This window comes from Amblyraja radiata, chromosome 9, assembly GCF_010909765.2.
Source record: "Amblyraja radiata isolate CabotCenter1 chromosome 9, sAmbRad1.1.pri, whole genome shotgun sequence".
Lineage (NCBI taxonomy): Eukaryota > Metazoa > Chordata > Chondrichthyes > Rajiformes > Rajidae > Amblyraja > Amblyraja radiata.
In genome coordinates this window covers 31,820,083-31,845,698 of record NC_045964.1, presented here as the reverse complement: position 1 = coordinate 31,845,698, position 25,616 = coordinate 31,820,083, and the positions used below count along the sequence as shown (strand labels likewise).

The 25,616-nt window shown below is 44.0% G+C and overlaps 1 protein-coding gene across 2 annotated transcripts in view; it reads right to left on the bottom strand.

Annotated features, from left to right (window-relative positions):
* The window catches only part of coch (cochlin), a 36,222-nt gene extending 13,929 nt beyond the window's left edge, over positions 1 to 22,293 (bottom strand). Inside the window, exons 1-5 of one of the 2 annotated variants that reach the window (XM_033026990.1) lie at positions 22,145 to 22,293; positions 21,305 to 21,371; positions 20,203 to 20,247; positions 19,704 to 19,860; positions 5,427 to 5,560 (exon numbers count right to left, since the gene is read on the bottom strand). In XM_033026990.1, the coding sequence (XP_032882881.1) occupies positions 5,427 to 5,560; positions 19,704 to 19,860; positions 20,203 to 20,247; positions 21,305 to 21,353 (385 nt within the window). In that variant the 5' untranslated portion in view covers positions 21,354 to 21,371; positions 22,145 to 22,293. Of the gene's footprint in view, positions 1 to 5,426; positions 5,561 to 19,703; positions 19,861 to 20,202; positions 20,248 to 21,304; positions 21,372 to 21,940; positions 22,046 to 22,144 lie in introns of those variants that run through there. The other variant, XM_033026991.1, reaches the window with a different exon arrangement.
* Positions 22,294 to 25,616: the final 3,323 nt, after the last annotated feature.

Below are 25,616 nucleotides of genomic sequence, written 5' to 3'. Positions count from 1 at the left end.
ATGTGTGGTAATGAATTCCACAGATTCATCACCCTCTGATTAAAGAAATTCATCCTCATTCCTTTCTATAGTGACGTCCTTTTATTCTGAGGCTATGCCACTGGTCCTAGACTCTGCATTAGTGGAAACATCCTCTCCACATTCACTCTATCCAGGCCTTTCACTATTTAGCACATTTCAATGAGGTCCCTTGCATCCTTCTAAACTCCAGTGAGTATAGGCCCACTGCCAGTGTGGAATATGACCATCCCATTTACAAAACTATTTTTATATCTATGTGCCTAAATGCAAGTGGATAATTTATTGCCTTTGAATTTTTTCTGCACTCCACATATTTAATTTGGTAAACTAAGAGAAAATAGTGTAAACCGCAAGCTGGTGATATGCTTTGCAACACCCAATCACATTTTAAATTGAGAAAGCAGGCATGAGATTTTCACACCCACTTATATGTGAAGCAAGGTGAAACTACTTCAAATATTTAAAATTACGTCTTTAAAAAATGTAGCCACACTGAAATGCTTTACAGCTGCAGATCATGCAGATCAAGACAGTGATTGAAACCAGGATACCTAGCCAAACCTGGATCTGAACTTGAAAGTAAGGTCAGTCATTTAGAGATTTAAGGGCCTGTCCCACTTGACTGTCACTCGCGCGCCATTTACGCGGCCTGCTAGCGTGTGGGTAGCGCAGGACGGGCGCATGGAGTGGTGTGGAGGAGTGTGGAGAGGCGTGGACTTCGTCCTGAACTAAATCTTCGCGCGCCACCAGCCTGTCGCATAACTGACGGCCAAAGTGGGACAGGCCCAAGACCCTGGCGGTGCGCAACGTCTCACCTCCAACAGCAGCAGAAGTAGGCAAATGATCGCTGAACTCGGCCTGGGGCTCACTGCCGTTGCGGATCCTGATCCGCCCCCACTCCTACTCCCAGAGCGGGGCCAAGACGATTGGAGATAGACACAAAATGCAGGAGTAACTCAGCGGGACCGGCAGCATCTCTGGAGAGAAGCAATGGGTGATGTTTCGGGTCGAGACCCTTCTTCAGATTGAAGAAGAGTCTCGACCCAAAACATCATCCATTCCTTCTCTCCAGAGATGCTATCGGTCCCGGAGTTACTCCTGCATTTTGTGTCTATCTTCAAATGATGTCACGTGCTTCAGAAGGCTGTGCGGATGCATGATGATGACCGTCGTGCGTCAGTCACTACCGGCCTGTCGCTTAAATGACGGCCCAAGTGGGACAGGCCCTTTAGTGTACTATGTTCGGTTCTAGAAATATAGAAATGTTATAGGAAAGATGTTGTTAAGCTGGAAAGGGTGCAGAGAAGATTTACGAGGATGTTGCCAGGACATGAGGGCTTGAGCTAGAGGGAGAGGTTGAGCAGGTTAGGACTTTATTCCTTGGAGTGCAGGAGTATGTGGGGTGATCGTATAGAGGTGTACAAGATCATGAGAGGAATAGATAGGGTGAATGTGCAGTCTTTTGCCCAGAGTGTGGGAAATCAAGAACCAGAGGACATAGGTTTAAGGTGAGGGGGAAAAGATTAAATGGGAACGTGAGGAGCAACTTTTTTTTTAACAAAAGGGTGGTAGGAACAAGCTGCCAGAGGAGTTAGTTGAGTTAGGTACTATTTAAAAAAAACATTTAGACTGGTACATGGATAGGAAGGGGTTAGAGGGAGATGGGCCAAACACAGGCAAGTGGGACTGGTGTAAATGGACCATGTTGGTCGGTGTGGGCAAGTTGGGCCAAAGGGCCTTTTTTCATGCTCTATGACACAGCTGATAAGTAAATAAGTAAGTAAGTACGTTTATTGGCCAAGTATTCACATACAAGGAATTTGCCTTGGTGCTCCGCCCACAAGTAACAACGTGACATACAGTGACAGTTACGAATGACTCAGAAAACACTAAACATTAATAATAATAAGGCATTAATGATAAAACAGCATTGATCAAGCATGTGAACCAACAAAAAAACAGATCAAATGGAGGCTACGGATTTATGGGTGTCGAGTAGAGCAACTACTCGTGGATAAAAACTGTTTTTATGTCTGGCTGTGGCAGCTTTGACAATCCGGAGTCACCTTCCAGAGGGAAGTGATTCAATGGTGAGGGTGAGAGGGGTCAGAGATGATCTTGCCCGCTCGCTTCCTGGCCCTTGCAGTGTACAGTTCACCGGGAAGGAGAGGGCGCAGGATCCATTCTTTGTAGACTGGGGTCTGGCTGTGTTGGTTGGGGAGGGGGGGGGGGGGAAAGGGGGTACCAGGGTTACGTTTCTGATTTTCAAACCTGCAGTAAAACTCATTCAGGTCGTTGGTCAGCTGACGATTGTCTAAAGAGCGGGGGGCTTTCCTCTTGTAGCTGGTAATTTCTTGCAAGCTCTTCCAAACTGAAGAAGAGTCACTAGCTGAGAACTTGCTCCTCAACGTCTCAGAGTACCTTTCCTTGGCAGCACTGATTCCTCTTCTCAGCTTGTACTTGGCCTGCCTGTAGAGGTCTGCATCCCCGCTCCTGTAGGCCTCCTCTTTAGACCGTCGGAGCTGTCTGAGTTCTGCAGTGAACCAGGGCTTGTTGTTGAACCATGTCCGGGTCTTCGTTGGAATACAACTGTCCTCGCAAAAGCTGACATATGATGATACAATGTCCGTATACTCATCGAGGCTTGTGTTTGCTTCCCTGAACACATTCCAATCCGTGCAGTCAAAGCAGGGTTGTCAGTTCTCAATGCCCTCGCTTGTCCACCTTTTTGTTGTTATGACCACAGGCTTAGCAGCTTTTAGTTTCTGCCTGTAGGTCGGAATAAGGTGAACTAGACAATGATCAGAGAGACCCAGACCCGCCTGGGGAACAGAGCGATATGCGTTCTTGATTGCCGTATATCAGTGATCGAGTGTTCTCTCCCCTCTGGTGGGGCAGGTAACATGAAGTCTGTATTTTGGAAGGTCACGGCTGAGGTTAGCATTGTTAAAGTCCCCCAAAACAATGACCATGGAGTCCGGGAAGTCACTCTCTACCCTCATTACCTGGTCAGCGAGTTGCATTTGCGCCTCACGTACGCAGGCTTGGGGGGGGGGGGGGGATGTAAACTCCAGCGAGAATAAAGGAGTTAAATTCCCATGGAGAGTAGAAGGGTTCACAGTTTATAAAGAGGGATTCTAGGTTAGGAGAGCAGAAATTTGATAGTGCCGTGATGTCGCTGCACCAGTCCTGGTTGGTATAGAAGCATATTCCACCGCCTCTTGATTTCCCCGCTGCCTCCACTTCGCGATCCGCTCTGTGAAGTTGGAAGCCAGCCAGTTGCAGCGCGCTGTCCGGGGTCGACTCACAAAGCCAGGTCTCGATGAAGCACAGGGCAGCAGCTCGAGAGAAGTCCTTGTTTGTCCGATGCAGGAGTTGCAGTTCGTCCACTTTGTTATTGAGAGAATGTACGTTTGCCAGGAATATGCTCCAGAGCGCTTCCCACGGGTCATCCTCCATCTCAAGACCTTGAACGCAGCCACCCCGCTGACGAGTATGTCCAAGTAATCCAGCGAGTGAGAGAAATCCGGAACGATGTTTGGAGGTACCGTATATCCGATGTTTATGAGTGCCTCTCTCGTGAAAGTAATCTTTGTAGGGTTTTCACAGACGGCACAAACGAACAAACACATACAAAACAGCAAGGAGCAGTAGCAGTACACCCTGGCTGCCATCGTCAGCGCCAGCAGCAGCTACACTGCAAGACAGTGGATGATGCCCAACCAATTGAAAATTAGCTGGAGATTTATGAAAGCAAAATTAAGTTTTACTGATTTTCCAATAGCTTACAGGTTGACAAATTTGATGATTAATATTATTCACTTGAAAAGTAATTATAGCAATTGCAAGCAGCTTTTATAAAATTCCTACAACAGGAATCTTTCTCCTCAAACTTGAAAAAATGTGTTAACGTGTCATGCTAATTATTCTCACATTGCTCAGGCTTAAACTTTTCCAGGCATTATAAATAAAGATTGAAACATAAAAAATATTGCAAAAATAACCACTTGTCTTCGCATTGAAAGCACATGCTAACAAGATTGCAATTTCAGAAACCTCCCACTTACTTGGTAAGTTATTAAGAATAGCGAAACATTTCACTTTTCCAGATTGATGAGTGTAACAGGTCAGACACCACAAGTTCTGATGAAGGGTTACCAACCTTTGCTCAGGGGGAGCCCAACAGGTTGGGCAGCATTTGTGGAGGGAGTGGACAAACGACGTTTCGGCTTGGGACCCTTTCTTCAGACCAATATGGGGCGTCGCCTGTCCACTCCATCCACACTAGCCTTGTGACTGCGTGAGATTCCTCCTGGTGCCCTGGTTTCATAGAAACATAGAAAATAGGTGCAGGAGGAGGCCATTCGGCCCTTTGACATCCCTCCCACATCCCAAAGACGTGTGGGTTGTACGTTAATCAACCTCTGTAAATTGTCCCCTAATGTGCAGGGAGTGGGTGAGAAAGTGGGATAACATAGAACTAGTGTGAACGGGTTATTAATGGTTGTCGTGGACTCGGTGGGCCGAAGGGCCTGTTTCCATGCTGTGTCTCAAACAAACCTAAGCCAAATGGCATGTTGGCCTTTATAACAAGAGGAATCAAATATAGGAGCAAAGAGGTCCTTCTGCAGTTGTACAGAGACCTAGTGAGACCACACCTGGAGTATTGTGTGCTGTTTTGGTCCCCTAATTTGAGGAAGGACATTCTTGCTATTGAGGGAGTGCAGCGTAGGTTTACAAGGTTATTTTCCGGGATGGCGGGACTGTCATATGCCGAGAGAATGGAGCAGCTGGGCTTGTACACTCTGGAGTTTAGAAGGATGAGAGGGAATCTCATTGAAACATATAAGATTGTTACGGGTTGGACACGCTAGAGGCAGGAAACATGTTCCCGATGTTGGGGGAAGTCCAGAACCTGGGGCCACAGTTTAAGAATAAGGAGCAAGCCATTTAGAACAGAGACGAGGAAACACTTTTTCCTCACAGGGAGTGGCGAGTCTGTGGAATTCTCTGCCTCAGAGGGCAGTGGAGGCAGGTTCTCTGGATACTTTCAAGAGAGAGCTAGATAGGGCTCTTAAAAATAGCGGAGTCAGGGGATATGGGGAGAAGGCAGGAACGGGGTACTGATTGTAGATGATCAGCCATGATCACATTGAATGGTGGTTCTGGCTCGAAGGGCCGAATGGCCTACTCCTACACCTGTTGCCTATAAACCAAACCTGAAATATTATCTCTGATTTTCTCTCTTCATAGCTATTGTCTGACCTGCTGAGCATTCCCAGCATGGCATTCTCAACTTTTTGTTTCTCAGTTAGCTCTTCAGGTATTGATTTTGCACACTGGGAATCTTATACCCAAACATATCCATTATATGAAATTCTTGAAAAGAATAAAGCACCACTCACTGGAGACCGAGAAGGAGCTCATCCATCGAGTAAGCGATGAGGACCTTATCCCATTTGCAGTGGAACCCTGATAATTTTCCTGTCCTGGAAGTTTCTGAAGATGAACCACTCCTCCCTTGATGTCAATCACACCACTGTAATAAACCACAAATAAAGACAGCAGTGAAGAAACACCATTTACATGTGCAGTTGGAATGATTGTTCTTATTAAGTAAATTAATTGGCAACATAAAAGTTAAAAGTGTTCATAAGTTATAGGAGCAGAATTAGGCCATTCAGCACATCAAGTGTACTCCACCATTCAATCATGGCTGACCTATCTTTCCCTTATCTCCATTCTCATGCCTCCTCCCCATAATCCCTGACACCTGTATTAATCAAGAACCTGTCAATTGCCTTCAAAATAACCTGACATTATTTATGGTGTTATGGCCTTTTATTCTGAGGCTAGACTCTCCCACTAGTGGAAATATCCTCTCCACATTCACACTATCCAGGCCTTTCACTTCGTTATTCTTATTCCCTCTTTAAGGACAGTGAAAGAAAATAGCACCAAACACATGTTTCAGGAATGATTGAATGATATCACTGTGATTGGTTATTGTAAAAGTATTATGAATAGTATTTCATTAATTTTTTTATGCTGCCAAAGGTACCAACACAGAGCAGACAAGCTCTGTAATTTTAGGTGCCGACGCAGAGCAGACAAACAGTTTTGCTGAAATCTTGCTCAATATGATAAAATTACAAATAGCTACCACAATTAAATACAGAAAATTTGCAGTAAAGGAAATTGAAAATGTTTTGGAAATGCTGATCGACTTAGATTTTTGATTCACTTCATGCATCTTTTTAGTTTTCTAAAATTGGAAATAATTGATCCATGATAGGTTATTCCTTCAGTGGGATGCAACAAAATGATTAAGAACAGAAACATGTCCTGAACACTAGTTAAAGCATATTCTAACTAGGCAGAGAGCTACCCTCAAAGCAAATTAATGGAGGTTGCGGAAATCTGAAATAAATAGAAAATACTCAGCAAGTTCTGTGGGGAGAGAAACCAAGTCAACATATTCAATCAATGACCTCTTTCTTATTTCCGAGAGTAACCCGTCTCCACTCTGTTAGTCAGAATAGGATTTACAGTTTATGTTAATTGAAAAATGTAGAAGACTGCAAAATAATTGAGAATGAAGGAAACCATTCAACCAAACTTAATTAATCCCCTCCCAGATTTTCTACAGTTCTCTCACAGAGCAGTCTCTGAAACACTACAAAAGTCACTTTCACCATACTACCCACATTTCCTTTTGGAGTTAACTTGAGATTAAGCAAAAAAGAAAAAATATAAATGAAGTTGAGTTCAAATATAAATGAGTTCAATCTTACACAAGTTGTGACACCATTTATATATTTAGTTCTACTTAGTTTTCCTCTGTCATGTTTTATATAAATAATGCAAAACAAAAATTGTTCCTACAATAGCCAAATTGTCAGAATGAAATGATCATGCATTTTATGCATGTGCTAGGAAAGCTAAACAAAATGGCACACAACATAAGAGTAAGCATGAATGTAATAGGAAGGTGCTGCAGATGCAGTTTTATACCAAAGATAGATACAAAGGGCTGGAGTAACTTAGCGAGTTAGGCAGCTTCTCTGGAGAAAAAAGATAGGTGACATTTCGGGTCAGGACCCTTCTTCAGAAATTGGTCATGCAAAATACCAGTTGTTATTCTTGGTCCTTTTTATTTGAAGCAATTCCAGTGAAGACTTCACTTATGCCATTGAATAAATCTTCAAATGGTTTGTATTACAATTCTCTTTCTGTCGGCCAAAGTTCCTACTAAACATTAATTCTATTGTAAATTATTGCTTTCTGGAAACAATACATTTGAGTGACACCAGGAGGCAGCTGCTGTGGTAACAGTAACTACAACGTAAATTACATATTCTGTTCACTGCCTCATCATAATATGGTGCCTTTAACATATCCAAGTGCAACTAATCTTTTGCAATTTTACATTGCAGGTAAAATGCCACATCAGTGAAAAGAGTACAGAAATATTAAAGATGAGGGAAAAGGAAAGCAGTGATTACTCTGTTAACGCCTTTTCTCAAACTCATCCTGACAGGCACTACTCTGAAAAATAATTTTGCCATCATACCAAAATTCAGATATGAATCAATATGAACAGTTTTTAGGAAAGCACGGTGGCGCAGCGATAGAGTTGCTGCCTTACAGCGCAAGAAACCCGAGTTTGATCCTGACTACGGGTGCTGTCTGCACAAAGTTTGTATATTCTCCCTGTGCCCATGCGAGTTTTCTCCGGTTTCTTCTCACACTCCAAAGATCTACAGTTTTGTAGGTTAATTGGCTTCTGTAAATTGTCCCTAGTGTGTGGGATAGAACTAGTGTACATGGGATCGTTGGTCGGCGTGGATTCAGTGGGCCGAAGGACCCGTTTCCACACTATATCTCCAAACTGTACTAAACTAATAACATCTTAGCCAAATCACCAGGAAACGGTCTCCACCACCCTTTTTTCTTCCACAATTAAAGCTAAGGCATTGCCACACTTCTTTCCCTGATATGCCACCTTTGATCGCTTAAATCGCATGCATGTTTTGTCCATTGTGTTGTTCTCATGCTTTTTTGTCCTAACAAACCCTTCTTGTGGCTTGAGAATGAGTAGTGCAAGTCTGATGAGAACTCTTGAGAGACCTGTGGTTGGCAAAGCAAGACGTTCAGTGTCCTGAAGTTTGACAGGTGGACTTCACTGTCGTGACTATTGCTGGGAAAGACTGAAGCAGTGAACTTTCTTGCACGCTGGCAGGCATTAGGCCAATGAGTGATGGAGGAGGTAACCTTGTGAGGAGTCTACATGTAAAACCTAAACTGTTTTGACTTGCACGCGAACTGCTGTTCATCTCTCGTTTCAAGAGAGAGAGAGAGAGAGAGAGAGAGAGAGAGAGATCCGAATAGCATTTTGAATAATTACAGGAGGTTATGATACGGGCAGAACTGTTGGAACCCAGTGCCAGAATAGCACCAGTTTAAACTTTAATAGACAATAGGTGCAGGAGTAGGCCATTTGGCCCTTCGAGCCAGCACCGCCATTCAATGTGATCATGGCTGATCATCCCCAATCAGTACCCCGTTCCTGCCTTCTCCCCATATCCCCTGACTCCGCTATTTTTAAGAGCCCTATCTAGCGCTCTCCTGAAAGCATCCAGAGAACCTGCCTCCACCGCCCTCTGAGGCAGAGAATTCCACAGGCTCACCACTCTCTGTGAGAAAAAGTGTTTCCTCGTCTCCGTTCTAAATGGCTTACTCCTTATTCTTAAACTGTGGCCCCTGGTTCTGGACTCCCCCAACATCGGGAACATGTTTCCTGCCTCTAGCGTATCCAAGCCCTTAACAATCTTCAATCAAAGATGTTGGAACATCTGCCAGGGTGTCCTGTGGAAAGATCTTGTTTGTGGTGTTCACAGAAATGACCGCAATCTCCTTTCCAACAAATGTGGCCAGAATGTTGCCAACACGGAATCTGGGTGGTCAGAATACAGCAGTTCATAGACAGACAAGTATTCAACTCAACATCTTCTCCCATGATTAACAGTGCACAAAAAAAGCAGTTTCATATTTAAACTGTTTATCATTGCAGTCCTCTAGTGCGGAGATGACTTTGGGTTTACCTCCTCAGCAAACCAGCAACTTGGTTACTCCTTTGGCTTGGCTTGTGCTGCTCATTCACGCTCTGTGCATCTATCTCCAACTATCTTTACAAATCAGATTACCAATCTTGGGATGCAGACTGTGAATGAGGAAGGTCATCTCCCGCTTGCCTTCTCTTGCAGGTATTGAAGAAGAACAGGACAAGGATCAGCTTGGGACAAGCAGAAGATGATTGGCGTTACCAGAATTCCTTACATGCAGATCGATTCAGATAAAAGCCTTGTTAGACATTGATTCCAACCTCACCATTGATGAAGCTTCTTACTCTCCATTCTCTGTGATGGGCATTTCTTCATCACCACCTTGCTTTCAGGATCTGAACGAAGATTGTTTCTCAGTTCAACAACCCTAATCCTTCCCCTGGCTATTTGTTGTTGATCCCTTATGTTAATGAATCTATGCCCTGGACTTGACACACAAGTCATTGGGAACTTCAAACACCTCCCTCCAATCTTGCCGCTAAAGATCCTGTCCCACGTGGGCGCCCTAATCCACGAGTTCTGGCGAATTTGTCCTCGACTCATACTCGCAGCATGGTCGACACGAGGTCGTAGGAGGTCTTCGTAACTCTCCTTCATGCTCGAGAGTGGTCTCCGCGTACTCGAAGCCTCAGCTAGGACGCGGCGTTTTTTTCAAAATGTTAAAAAAAATGCCCGCGAGTAAAAAAAGGTCGCCATGGAAAAAATCTATACTTTTTTACTCATAGATTAGGAAGTAGTAGGTCGGCATGTTAGTCATAGGTAATCGAGGGTAGTCGAAGGTAGTCGTAGATCGTCATAGTCGAAGGGAGGTCGTCTTCACTCTCCACTATTCGTTGTCCAATTTTCCCGAAGTTAGTCGTAGCTAGTCGAAGCTGGTCTTCCACATAGTCGAAGGAGGTGGAAGGAGGTCTTCAACATGTTCTAAAACTCTTCTAAACTCGCCAATTAGGTCGGCCAAGTGCGACAGCCCCTTAAGTCTGATGAGACCACATTGCTTGTCTACTACCAACTCCATTGCTATATTAGTTTATTGTAACATGTACTGAATTACAGTGAAAAGCTTTTGTTACGTGCTAACCAGTCAGCGGAAAGACTATACATGATTACAATCGACCCATCTACAGTGTATAGATACACGATAAAGGGAATAACGTTTAGTGCAAAATAAAGTCCAGTAAAGTCCGGTTAAAGATAGTCTGAGGGTCTCCAATGAGGTAGATGGTAGCTCAGCACTATCAACAACTATCAACAATTTCATAGTGTCATAGTTATCATGGAGTGGGCACAAGAGACTTCAGATGCTGGAATATTGAGCAAAAAGGAACAACTGGGGGAACTTAATGGGCGAGGCAGCATCTGTGGAGGAAAATGGACAAATGACATTTCGGGCTGGGACATCAAACCCTTCTCCTGACCTGAAACTTTGTCCCTCCATCGATGCTGGCTCACCTGCTATATTCTCCAGCAGTTTGTTTACTAATCATAGCTTTTAACATGGTGGTGCAAGGAATACCAATACAAGGCAACAATTCCTCAAAATGAAATTGGACCTCTATGATGTTCTTCGTTCTCTAATCTTATACTAGGTCTGGTGGTAATATCACCCCTCAATTAGTTGGTTTGTACTGCTCAGTCATGCTCTGTTTCAGGTCTGAAATCTATTCACTTACACACAAAATCTGACAACAAATTGGAAATTAGTTATTGGATTATGTTGAGCAATTCATGACCTCTTATACTTCAATTCTGATATTTAGACTTTAGAGATACAATGTGAAAGCAGGCCCTTCGGCCCACTGAGTCCACACTGACCAGCGATCACCCCGTACATTAACACTATTCTACACACTAAGGACAATTTACAATTTTACCAAAGCCAATTAACCTGCAAACCAGCACGTATTTGATGTGTGGGTGGTTACCGGAGCACCCGGACAAAAGGGACACAGGCACAGGGAAAATGTAGAAACTCCATATAGACAGCACCATGTAGCCAGGATCAAACCTGGGTCTTTGGCACTGAAAGGCAGCAAACCTACCCCAGCACCACTGTGCCACCCTGCATCTTCAATAGTTGTATTTGGGCAAAGTGTTGGTAAAGTACATTTCTTGTTTCATTCTGAAGAGGTTAATGGATGCTAACTCTAATTAGGTGTTTAAAATTAAAAAAAAGAAAATTGCAATTTTTTTTTTCTACAGATGCCTTGCTGCTAAACATCTCCAAAATAAATTCAATGTGCCAATTGTTACAGAAAGTTTTGGCAGTACTATTAGCCATAGCTGGCATGAAAGAAACAGGCTTAAATACTTTGACAATGCAATGTACGGTCTGCAAATGCAAGAAATTCCCTTCTCTAAATGAGTAAATCAGAGCTACATTCTCAGCCCTGTTCATCAGCAAAAATCAAAATCTGTAGACGCTGGAAATGGGAAATAAAAATAGAAAAGGCTGTCAAACACTCGCTGGTCAAACAGCATCTGCGGAGAGAGAAACAGTGTTAATGTTTTAGCTACCTCCGTTTCCTTTTCCTCAGATACTGCCTGACTTTCTGTCGTAAAGCTAACACAGCACTGACTGGCTCAATCAACTCATTGAACCACTGGGGAAGCGGGTATTGCGCTCCACTGCTAAAAGGTGGTGCAGACGTTTCACCCAGTTAGAAAAAAAGAAATGCAATGTTATATACAATCTATATCAGCAGAAGGTTTGTAGAAAAGAGATTTTGCATCTTTTCCAGCTTTCTTCTTCCCCCACCATAATCAGTCTGAGGAAGGGTCTCATTAATTTCTTTCTGAACAATTAATTCCAAAACAGACAAAGCGCTGGAGTAACTCAGCGGGTTAGGCAGCATCTCTAGAGAACATAGGCATGTGAAGTTTCAGTTCATGACCGTTCAGACCCAAAACAGCACCTATCGATATTCTCAGGAGATGCTGCCTGGCCTGCTGAGATATTCAGCACATGGTGTCCTTTCAACAAATTGTTTGCCACTTGAAATAGCAATTGGCATTTTTCATTTCTGTTGCCTGTTAAATTGTTAACTAACACATGGAAATTACTGCAAAGATTATTTCAATGATTGGATCAGGTACCGGAGGAGTGAAAAAGTGAGCTTGTTTCAATCATTGGTGGCTCCGTGTCGGTCATCTAAATTCAGTAATGTAGGTTATCAGCATCCGAGGTTAATTGTATTCAATTTATACCTGGAACACTCTGTTATTCACTCTGTGGTTCAGGGTGGCTTGTGGTCAGCTGATAAAATGCAAGCATCTCTACATGATAGCGCGGTTCATGTATTTTACTATTCTTTCTGAAACGGAGCACTCCGTTTCCTTACATTGCTCCATTCAGTGGCCTTTCTGGGAATTGGCAGGACTCCCCTGATGTAAGGGTTGAATGGGAATGTGATTCAAAGGCAAGTACAGACAGATTGCTGGATTAATTTCTCACCAAAATCATTTAGCAATGGAATTTGACCGAAGTGCACATTTCACATTATGTGTTAATTCACTCTTCAATTTGATAGTCGCTTCAAAGAGGATAATGCTGCGCACAAACATTTAAAATTGCTAATTGTTCACTGACATCATATCAACCAAATATGGATCAGCAAGGAGATGTGGAAATCCATCTCTACAATGCCTTCCTTGCAAGTAACATAATCTTTCTGCAAAACACGTCTGGGGAGTGAATGGGCAGGCGGATGTTATGGGTTAGGAACCTTCTTCAGACTATGGGTTGACAGGGACAAGGGTGAGGGGAAAGAGGGAAATGGGGGACTTGGGAATGGAAGATGGGTATAAAGGAGGGGATAGAAGCAGGGCTGGGAAGGGAGATGGGAAATGGTGGTTGAAATGGGTGCGCATTGGGTGGGGTGGGGGGGGGTGGACATGGGAAAGAAAAGCAAAAAAGGGATGGGGGGGGGGGGGGGGTGTGTGTATTGAAGCTATATCAATGTTTACACGGTTGCTAGCCAAGCTACCCAAGTGGAATACGAAGCGCTGTTGTGCCAGTTTGTGCGTGGCCAGTCTGGCAATGGAGGCTGCCAAGGACAGAAAGGATAGTATGGAAATGGGAAGGGGAGTTAAAATGGCTAGCAACCATGAGATCCAGCAAGCAGGGCCGGATTTAGATGAAGAGAGGCCCTAGGCTATTCCACTTGTGAGGCCCCTCCCAATCCCCCACCGCCAAGACGAGATGAAGATGGAAGAGTCCACCAGATTGACACCGATGTGCAGTCGAGCGTAGCCAATGAGATAAGGGCTGGAAAGCTGCGCTTTTTATTTATTGCCAGTGCTAGTGTCGAGTTATCGGCTTAAACACTATTATTTTGAAATGGAGGGCAAGGAAAATTAATGGTGTTGTTAACAGACTACAGTGCGTTGTGACAGCATATGTAAGAAAGGCCTATGACGGTGTCAAAAATATAATACCCCAGGCCCGTACGAAGCTTTTCAAAAAAGGGGGGTGCCATGGCAGGATTACAAAAATGTTATGTGAAATAAGTGCACGCAGCACATATCACAAGCGCGAAGCTCAAAGACCCTTGTGGCCGGGGTCCAGGGCCTGCTTAAGGGCCCTGGAAACTCTGGGGTTCTAGATGCTCTCTGGTGCATTCTGAGCCTTATTTTGGAGCATTTGTGCACTAAATTTATGACCAATATTTCAGAAATAATTTTGGTTGAGCCAAGAGTAATGAATGGTTGGAATGGGATGATTGGGGTCATTGTTGTATACATTTAAAAAAAAAATCATGAATTGAAGCTGTCCTTGTTTTAATAATCAAGTTGTACTGTAAAATGTTATAAAGGAGCATGCAAACACTGCTAATAAAATATTACGTAATTGCAGTAAATAAAACCTTTTTTTAGAAAATGTTTTGTGTGTTGATTTGATTGCCTGTTACTGTTCGACTGTGTTAGTGTGTGCATATTAAAAATATGATGCAAATGAACGTCGCAAACTATGGTATACATATTTTTCAGTATTGTTATCAAGGAAAAGAAAGCAGTTACAATTGTTTGATATTATTCATATGGAGGAGAAAATATAATTGCTCTAAAACCTACCTTAATTTTGCAATCTCACTAAAGATAATCCCTCTTTCCCTCTCCCCTCCTCCTCCCTCTACCTCTCTCTCCCTCCCCATCTCTCTCTCCCTCTCCCCTTCCCTTCTCTCTCCCTCTGTCCCCCTCCCCCTCTCCCCCTCACATCCTCCCCTCTCTCTCCCTCCCACGCAGCGAATCTCCAACTCCGCGCCGTAGACACCGCAGCCCCCCCCCCCAGAGAAACGGGCACTCCCGCAACGCAATATTCCACTACTTACCTGGAGTAGACACCTAGGATCTTTGGTAGACACGAGGCATCGAGGTGATTGTGCCGAGTGCAACTGGGGCCGCCCCGGCCCACTGCACCGTGCGGAGAGACAGCGTTATTTTACGTCGCTACAGCGTCACCGGCTTCCCTCAACTGCGCAGGCGTGGATGGTCGCAATTTTTTTCCCCCAAAACTTCCAGCGGGCCGAAACCAGAATTTCGGGTAATTTCCGTCAAAGTGGAAATGCTGATAAGGCTCCAATTTTTTTTTCTCAGGATTTTGTTTACTCTGGGGAAAAAACACCTTGGCCGGAGGCCCCCTAGATTTTGAAGCCCTAGGCTTCAGCCTATGAGGCCTGTAGGTAAATCCGGCAAAGTAAGATCTCGAGGCACTAAACTTAAGCTTGTGAAGCTTATACGTAAATCCGGCCCTGCCAGCAAGCCTTGATGGACAGATGGCAAGAATGCAATGCAATAGTAGCCTTGTCTACACTTGGACTCATCAATGTAAAGGAGGCCACATCAGGAGCACCGAATGCAAGGCTTAAAAATCATTTTTTAAATGATGTGGGTTGTGATTTGGAATGTCAAACAAAATTGCGTCATAACAGTAGGGGAATATTCCGTCATGCTACTTAACAATTCATTCAAAGTAGCAGCAAGTTAAATTTTCTTCAAGTTCACCTAATCAGGATTCACCTAGTTGCTAGTTTACACAATTATCTCAAATCACAAACCAATGCTGTCAACCATATTTTCAGTTAAGTTGATGCCATCATTTTGAATGTAATCAAAAACAAAAATCACCAGCAGACTAATCACGTACAATTAAAATGCAAGTCCCAATGGAAATTATTGGATTAGAATCATGTTATGAAAAAAATTAGATTATAGTTTTCCAGTGATTTGGCTATGAGCTAATGTATTAAAGGAATATTCAATATATAACATCATTCCTATTTAAAGAATTAAAGTCAAAAAACACTTCACTGTGTCTTATTAAATTAACTGTTGGACTGTGTTAGTGTGTGCACATTAAAAAATATGATGCAAAATGAACGTCGCAAACCATAGTATACATATTTTTCAGTATTGTTATCAAGGAAAAGAAAGCAGTTACAATTGTTTGATATTCATATGGAGGAGAAAATATAATTGCTCTAAAACCTACCTTAATTTTGCAATCTCACTAAAGATAATCCCCCTTTCCCTCTCCCCTCCTCCTTCCCCTTCCATCTCCCTCTCTCTATTTCCCCCCCCCCTCCCCCTCTCTCTCTCTCTCTCTGTCCCCCTCCCTCTCTCCCCCCTCTTTTCCCCTATATAATATTTGGGTGAAAATCACTATGACGTCTCAATCAGCTTTGTTTCTGATAGATTGTCCAAGGGTTGAAGGCTCATTTGGCCTCCTGATGAATGGACGTTTTAACTGTGGTAGTGAAAGCTGGTAGCTCCCATGATGGATGAAGGCAACGTCAAGACATTCGTTCTCCCAATTAATCTAAGAACTTGCATTTGAGTCAGTGCTAAGTCATTGTTTAAAATCGGTAAAAGATTCTGTGCATTTATAACTGATTTATTCCTCTCATTATCATATACACCTCTATAAGATCAGTTTCAGTTTAGTTTATTGTCACGTGTACAGGGGTACTGTGAAAAGCTTTTTTGTAACCCCCTCACCCCTCGCATTCATTCTTCCAATCAACATAAGAACTTGTATTTGAGTCAGTGCTAAGTCATTGTTTTAGAATCGGTAAAAGATTCTGTGTAATTAACTGATTTATTCCTCTCATGATCTTGTACACCTCTATAAGATCACCACTCGCATTAAAATTACTATTTTATTAAATAGTAATTTAATAAACATTAATTCTTCTCATCATTCCCCATTTGCTATATCCTTTGCATAGCTTCAAGTTACTTTTATTCCAGCCAATAAGCCTGCACTATATTTTGGTGGCTTTTCTCAAAAGCAAAGTTTAAGATTGATACTGGTATTTCTTTGTTATCCTCCAGAGTTAAGCATTCACTTTGGAGACAGAAGAGCCAGTTTAGAGACTAAATTATTTTTGGTTAAAAATTAATTTAAAAACCAGATTATTAATCAATTGAAACCCACATCAATTAAATATCTGGTCTACCATTGAGAACACTTGGCAGAACTGATCAACAGACCACAACTGGTAAAGATTTCACATGGTGTAATTAATTAACGAACAAATACCCAAGACTTAAAATTAGAAGAGAACATACATCAGGATAAAAGTTTAGAGAGAATAGGAGAGGGAACAGAAGATTTTCCAACAGTTAATTTAAAAGGCATTTTTAAGATATATATTATAAAACACAATTTTGTTTTAGAATCTAAAAAATAAATCTTAACCAAATCACTGCTGACTCGCCAGTATTTCTCTGTTTGGCTGTCAAATGAACAAACATTAAAGCAGTAAAAATGTTTTCCTATTAAGCATATATTTGAGAAGTAGCCAAAATGTGTCAAGAAGAAAACAAACGCCAAGTAAAAAATACAAATTTTGACTAGAATTTATTGGACACAGGATCTCACAATGCTTGCCATTTATTAGACATTTTCTTGTCATTCTTTAATAACAACAAAAAAAACTGCTTTAATCTAAGGGACGTGCATGTTGATAAAATCTGAAGAAGGGTCTCGAACCGAAACGTCACCCATTCCTTCTCTCCAGAGACGCTGCCTATCCCACTGAATTACTCCGGCATTTTGTGTCTACCTTCGATTTAAACCAGCATCTGCAGTTCTTTCCTACGAATGTTGATAAAATGATCTCCAGTCAGAGATGTCTCTTGCAAGTTGAAAAGCTGATGTTCCCCTCATTTTTCCTCACTAGTATAACCCACAACACCAGGGATAAATGTGTTCACTCCTTTCTGCACCAAGTTCAGCGCCTGATTGTTTCATGGCGACCAGAAACACGGTCTGCTCTCAGTGTTGGCACTGAACAGGGTATGATAGTCACAAAATGCAGGAGTAACTCAGCAGATCAGGCAATATCTCTGGAGAAAATAAATGGGTGACATTTCAGGTCGAGACCCTTCTTCAGACTGAGTCTGGTGGGGAGAGTGAAACTAGAGGCATGAAAAGGTTCAGAACAAATCAGAGCCAGTACCGATGACCAAGGAAAGTTGGAGCCTACAATGGTCCATTGTGGCAGTGAAAGAGGTGACAACGAAGGGATATGAACAGTGAAATTAGCATGATGAGTAGGGTGGGAGAGGGATAGAGAGAGGGAATGCAAGGGTTACTTGAAATTAGAGAAATCAATATTCATACCGCAGTGTTGTAAGCTGCCAACAGAGTATGATACTACCTGATTATACATTTTAATACTTGGTGTTCCTGTGTTTTGGCTGGGCATTACAATGCTCCATTTGCTTTACATTGGTTGGACAATTCAGCATCGGGTCTCCCTTTTGCATTCTCCCTTCAGCTGAAATGGGCCCCCGAATTTCATTGGAGTTTGTTTTCAGTTCTCTTGCTCCTTCCAGCTCCAAAAACCACAACTTTGCAAAGGTTTGCTGATTTATTTTTGAGAAGTCGCCAGTGTTCATAAACACCGAGTTTAACATTTTGCCCTGAATTGGTGGAACAACACTTAAAGAAAACTCGCTGCCGAGATCAAGCAATCTCAGCAGTGAAACAAAGAAAATAGGTGCAGGAGTAGGCCATTCGGCCCTTCGATATTCAATTCAATATGATCATGGCTGATCATCCAACTCAGTATCCTGTACCTACCTTCTCTCCATACCCCCTGATCCCTTTAGCCACAAGGGCCACATCTAACTCCCTCTTAAATATAGCCAATGAACTGGCCTCAACTACTTTCTGTGGCAGAGAGTTCCAGAGATTCACCACTCTCTGTGTGAAAAATGTTTTTCTCATCTCGGTCCTAAAAGACTTCCCCCTTATTCTTAAACTGTGACCACTTGTTCTGGACTTCCCCAACATCGGGAACAATCTTCCTGCATCTAGCCTGTCCAACCCCTTCAGAATTTTGTAAGTTTCTATAAGATCCCCCCCAGTGAGAACTGCTTCCTTTTCAACGTGGGCTGTTGCCAGCTGTCGGACCAGTGGGATCCCTGGTACCTTGCAGCTGTGATGTGATCAAGCTGCTGAACAGCCAGTCACTTTGATGAATTCTCACAGCAGCAAACCAGAAAAGAGAATAGACAACCTTTACCTGCTAAAAAAAAAGACCCCAAGTGCTGGGGTAACTCAGCGTGTCAGGCAGCATCTCTGGAGAACATGAACAGGTGACATTTGGGGTCGAGAACCTTCTCCAGTCTCAAAAAAGCTCCCCATATTCTAGGAGATGCTGCCTGACCCGCTGTTACTCCAGATATGTGTCACTTTTTCATAAACCAGCACCTGCAGTTCCTTTTGATCTGATGCTTTGAAAAAATAAAAAACGACTAATAAAGAATGGATCATCCAATAGTAGTTGAAGCAATAATGAAGATAAACAATTATTTTTTAAAGATATGGGTGGTGGAGGGTGGGGGGGGGGGGGGGGGGGGGGTGGAAATACAATTATCCAAATTTCTACATTTTGGCTCAGATCTAGAAAACGGCTAAATAGTAAGTCGCTGGGGTGACGCCTGTTTGGTGGCGAGTAGTCGCCCAAAGAGTCGTACCTTTTTCTGGTCGCCGCTGGATTTTCAACATGTTGAAAATTTTCGGTAACCTGCTGCGACTATGACAGGTGCCGGCATGTCGCCGAAAAAAATCGCGTAAGTGGGACAGGCCCTAATAAGCGTGCCTTTAAGTGAGCAATTAAACCTCATGCGACAAAACATTGTCAGGGTATTTTACAGCGAGGCCAATTTATAACAATTTCAGATGTTATTTAATTCAATCGATTCCTCTTGTTTATGATGCAGCGGGGAATAAAACTCGTCAACCCGTTTCTGTTAAACTCCGTACGGAAATCTGACGTTTCACATTTACACCATCATTAGCTGCTAACTCCTGCCAAATGGTTTAAAAGAGAGCAAAAAGTAAAAGGACTATTTATTTCCATAATTCCATCAACACCGTCATGAGATTTAATTCATAATAAATAGTGATTATGAAGAAGTATCCACGGGTGTTGGGACTTATCAACGGAAGCGCTTAGACACTTCTTTATGCGTCATTCTCACGGGAATGTGTTTGGAGATCAGCTTGATTTCAGATTTAAAGAGTGAACTTCATTTGGAAAATCTCACCTGTGAACAGCAGCTGAACAGATACTGGAGACTGAGGCATACACGCCAGACCCCCAGACTGCAAGCTGGGCATAGGCACACCGTGGCGGGCACAGCACATCCACCTGGTCCTCCTTGAAGTAAGTTCCTCTGGTGGAGCAGTTGACTGAGACGGGCACTTGAAGAACAAAGAGTCAACTCGCAATCACATTGACATAACAGACCAACACGCTTATCCCCCCCCGTTAGCGAGCATTTATTCACTAACCACAATACGAAACCAACGCCACAACTCTGCACATTAATCCATTAACGACGAGAAAACATCAATGATGATACATGGAGATCATAAAATTTAAGAGAGGGATGTATACAACTTGCATGGGATCTGTACAGACGCACATCTTCCCGTTTCAATAAATCTATTGATTACCTGTTACTGAATTTTACAAGTATTTTTAAAACAGATCTCGTGCAGTTAAACAAAGACGTTAGATAATGTCTACTTATGCAAACATACCTGTTCCTTGGTCTCCCTGTGCTGGTGAGGTCAATGTTAAAGTCCCTGTGGGCATTAAAAGAAGAATTCCCTGTAACACCGAAACGTTACCTCCCGTCACAAGCTCGAGAATCAGCCACATCGGTTGGAACAATTAGAAATTGTGGTTTGCGGAAAAGGTTAAATTAAAGCCCCTCCAGCCCCTCCAGCTATGATGGAAAGGCGGTGTAGAATCGATGGGCGAATGGCCTAATTCTGCTCGTATGTCTTATGGTCTTATCATAATTAATTTTTATGCAACAAAACGCAGCAACCTAAATGTGAACATATTTGGAGTTTAATGAAAAGAACAAATGATATATATCAAGGAAATTAATTCTCAGTAGTATTTAGAATATCAGGATGTCATTTGGGCGAATCTCTGCAAATTCCAGATTGCCAAATCTAGTTCTCTGCACATCGCAGAGATGTCCACATTTAGATTATTGTGCTCCGTTCTGGTCTCCATGTTATAGGAAAGATGTTATCAAGCTGGAAAGGGCACAGAGAAGATTTGCAAGGATGTTGCCAGGACTCATGGGTCTGAGGTTGAGCAGGCTAGGACCTGGGAAGTTTAATAGGAATCTATGGGATATAACCTACACAAAGGGTGGTGGGTGTTTGGAACGAACAGCCGGAGGAGGTTGCTGACTGAGGCAGGTGCTCTCGCAAAGTTTAAGAAAAATAGACATCGATAGGATAGGTTTATGGAATACGGCCCAAACGCAGGCAAGTGGGACTAGTGTGTTAGTCGATATGCGCAGGTTAGGTAGAATGACCTGCTTTCTCGCTGTGTGACTGTCTCCATTTTTGTTTGTCCTGCCCTTCCGCACTAATCGCTGGACAAGACGGGGAGGTCTACATCGATGTGATCCAGGCAGCGCGGTTGAGTGCGGGAAACGTAAGGTGTTCCCTCCGCGGGGCTGGGTCGGGTTTTAAGAAGCCAGGACCATTCGCTCCGTCTGTGTTGGCTGCGGGTGAATTCAGCTGCCTCTTGTCTCTTGTCGTGTCTCAATCTCCTCTCTCAACCCGATGAAATCCGTGCCACGACTTACCGCTGGGTTTCACTGGGAATGAAACTTACCGAGAATGACGATCGCCCGAGTTAGGACAGACATGATGAAGGTACTCATGGAATCCTGATCCGAAAGCTGCAGTCAATGAGAAAACACACACAAGGTGAACACCACGGGGTGGGGAGGGGAGGGGGCGCCCGGCAATCCGCTTTCGGGCGAATACCTGACCCCGCAACAAGACCCCCGGTGAAGGCGAGTTACCGGGGTCTCCCGCAACTGTACAGATGGAAGCCCCCTCACTATCATCCCAACACCAGGGCCACTGCAGAATACCATCCAACCCCCAACCCCAGAGTAAGGCACAACGTGCTGGAGTAACTCAGTGGATCAGGCAGCACCTCCGCACAACATGGGTGGCCAACGTTTGGGACCTTGGTCTGAAGATACGATGAGTTCCTCCAGCATGTCGTGCTTTCCTCAAGATTCCTGCATCTGCAGTTCCTTGCATCTCCAGCCTTTACCTTGCACCCGAGTGGCATCTCTCGCCCCTTCTCTTAACTAAGATAAGACGGAAGATCAACGCTTAACACTCAACTCATCCCCGTGAACAAAGCGCTGGAGTAACTCAGCGGGTTAGGCAGGCAGCATCGCAGGAAGACATGGATTGGTGATATTTGGGGTCGGTACCACTCTTCAGACTTTACCTCAACCGTTGTCTGCTGGGTTTGCTTTTATCCCACTGTCCAAAATTGACGGCGATGCTGCAGAAACAGAAAGCACGCCTGGGTTTGGTTCAGTATTAAGGACTACTCTGGGTTCAGGTACTGCCCACCCATGCGAATAGCCATGAAAGACCATTCCATTCATTGCCCTCTATTCCAGAGACCCCGGTGCAGATATCTACTCACGGGTGACAGGCACTTTCACCGCCGCTGCGATCTGTCCTTCACTTCCAAGTCTCCTGTGCTGTCGGAATCAGTAAAGATCTTCACTCCTCGGTCCCAACTTCTCCAATTCACCTAAATACGCCCGCTTGCGTCACGCCGAGGCGTTCCAGATGCGCAATTTTACGGGTCACTGGGTCTTTCATATTAATATCTGGCACTCTGGTGACGGACGGGGATTTGCATTCCTGCGGGATTGGAAGGAACTGGCAGTAAATTCAGCAGCTGGCGGCGTGCGGTGGGAGAAACCTACGCCGTTGTTTGACCAGCTCGGTGGAAGAGCCATCAGTCACAAGGAGAGAGACCAGTCCTCGCTCACTAGCGGCGAATTCATCAGAAAACAGGAAGCAAAGAGTAGGAGTAAACGGGTCCTTTTCACAATGGCAGGCAGTGACTAGTGGGGTACCGCAAGGCTCAGTGCTGGGACCCCAGCTATTTACAATATATATTAATGATCTGGATGAGGGAATTGAAGGCAATATCTCCAAGTTTGCGGATGACACTAAGCTGGGGGGCAGTGTTAGCTGTGAGGAGGATGCTAGGAGACTGCAAGGTGACTTGGATAGGCTGGGTGAGTGGGCAAATGTTTGGCAGATGCAGTATAATGTGGATAAATGTGAGGTTATCCATTTTGGTGGCAAAAACAGGAAAGCAGACTATTATCTAAATGGTGGCCGACTAGGAAAAGGGGAGATGCAGCGAGACCTGGGTGTCATGGTACACCAGTCATTGAAAGTGGGCATGCAGGTGCAGCAGGCAGTGAAGAAAGCGAATGGTATGTTAGCTTTCATAGCAAAAGGATTTGAGTATAGGAGCAGGGAGGTTCTACTGCAGTTGTACAGGGTCTTGGTGAGACCAAACCTGGAGTATTGCATACAGTTTTGGTCTCCAAATCTGAGGAAGGACATTATTGCCATAGAGGGAGTGCAGAGAAGGTTCACCAGACTGATTCCTGGGATGTCAGGACTGTCTTATGAAGAAAGACTGGATAGACTTGGTTTATACTCTCTAGAATTTAGGAGATTGAGAGGGGATCTTATAGAAACTTACAAAATTCTTAAGGGGTTGGACAGGCTAGATGCAGGAAGATTGCTCCCGATGTTGGGGAAGTCCAGGACAAGGGGTCACAGCTTAAGGATAAGGGGGAAATCCTTTAAAACCAAGATGAGAAGAACTTTTTTCACACAGAGAGTGGTGAATCTCTGGAACTCCCTGCCACAGAGGGTAGTCGAGGCCAGTTCATTGGCTATATTTAAGAGGGAGTTAGATGTGGCCCTGGTGGCTAAGGGGATCAGAGGGTATGGAGAGAAGGCAGGTACGGATACTGTTGGATGATCAGCCATGATCATATTGAATGGCGGTGCAGGCTCGAAGGGCCGAATGGCCTACTCCTGCACCTAATTTCTATGTTTCTATGTTTCTAAAACAGAGTTGTGATCAATAAAATAACACAAATCTGCAGTTGTTGGAAATCTAAATGTAAAGACAAAAAATGTCATAAATACCCAGCATCGGCAGATTAAAAAAAAACTTTTAATATCCATAACCTGCAGGTTGAGATAGAGTAGACACAAAGTGTTGGTGTAACTCAGCGGGTCAGGCAGCATCTCTGGATAATAGAATAGAATAGAATGCCTTTTATTGTCATTCAAACAGACAAGGTTTGAACGAAATTTCATTCCTGCAGTCATGACATTACAAAAAAAAAACCAAGACACACACTTAATACAATTTACACAAACATCCATCACAGTGAATCTCCAACACTCCAACTCCTCACTGTGATGGAAGACAAAAGTCTTATCTCTTCCCTTTGTTCTTCTCCCGCGGTCCAGCAGTCCAACTGCAACATTGAGGCGACTGGGGCTTACGATGTTAAAGCCCCCGGCGGGCGATGGTAAGTCCCGCAGCCATTTAAGCCGCGCCGGGCGATGTTAGACCCTGCTCAGAGTCATTTAAACCCCGCGATTCCGGCGGGAGAAGTTGCCGTTGCAGGAGCTATGAAAAGCGGTCTCCCACCAGGGACCTGCGAGCTCCCGATGTTCCTGTCCACCGGGCCTGTGGCCGGAGCCTCCGAAGCTCCGAAGTCGGGTTGCAGCCGCACGTCACCACAGCTCTCCCCGCTCCGAAGTCGGCCAGCTCCGTGATGGCGAGTCCGCAGGCTCCGCGACTGGAGCACTCAGGTTGATTCCAGTTGGAGGCCGTCGCCGGCTCCACGATGTTAGGCCCAATGACATCGGAGACCCGACAGGGGAAAAGTCGGGTCCCCATACAGGGAAGAGATTAAATGGTTTCCCCAACCCCCCCCCCCCCCCCCCCACTCATATACGCAGCTAAAAAATAATAACAATTAGAACCAAAAACATACATCTAACGGGACAAAAATTAAAAAAGACAGACTGCGGTCGAACCGCTGCCGTTAGGCGCCGCCACTCCGCATGGAGAGGTGACGTTTATTGGGGTCGGGACACTTCTTCATGGTCCGAAAAGATAGGTGCCTTTTGCCAACCCGAAACGTCACCCATCCATGTTCTCCAGAGATGCTGCCTGACCCGCTGAGTTACTCCAGCACTTTGTGTCTATCTTTGGTATAAACCAGCATCTGCAGTTCCTTGTTTACACCAATAAGTTGAGGCTGTTTTTGATCCTCGTAAATTCGCATAACCCGAAAAGATTTCTCTCTATTAACTATTTTCTCCTTACAGAAAACATTTTCAGCATTTTCCGTGTTATTTTAGATCCTGACCTTCTGCTTTGGAAATTCAAAATAACCTAGAATGACACCAGGATGGAGATTCGCCAGAGGAATAAATCGCCCAAACTGAAAATTAACCAGAACAGAAAATATACCAGAAGCAAACTTCACATTTGAAAATCATCAAAACTCGAACCATAAGAATAAGGACCTGGGATCACCAGACTTGACATTGACCCCAAATGAGAAATGGCCAGAATGGGAGATTGATCACATTCAATGGTTTCTTTACCAAGGTACAGTGAAACACTTTTGTTGTATAGACATCAGAAGATCATCACCATATATGAGCACAATCCCCCAGCTAGTACAGATACAGAATAGCCCACTGAGTCCATATGCAAGAGGCCCCATTTTGGCCCATTTTACAGACCCAGCTGGTCACAGGCCCATTGCAGTGTCACCTCCATCGCAACCAATGTCCCTCTCCTTGCCTGGCCCTCTTCAACCCTTGTTCCTCAGGGGTTGCCTCCCACATCTAACCGTGATGGCGAGGATTGTAACACACCCTGGTTCTTCTTACCGGGCCTCTGTCCAGCATCCACTGCCATCTCCCTCCATGGTCTGCTCTGGTTCCTGGTCTTTAGGCACTTGCAGGGACCAGGCTCCCCTCTCTGGGCCAAGACAGGGAATTTACCACAGCTGGAACTTGGTCAGTACTAGAAATTCATCAGAATTAGG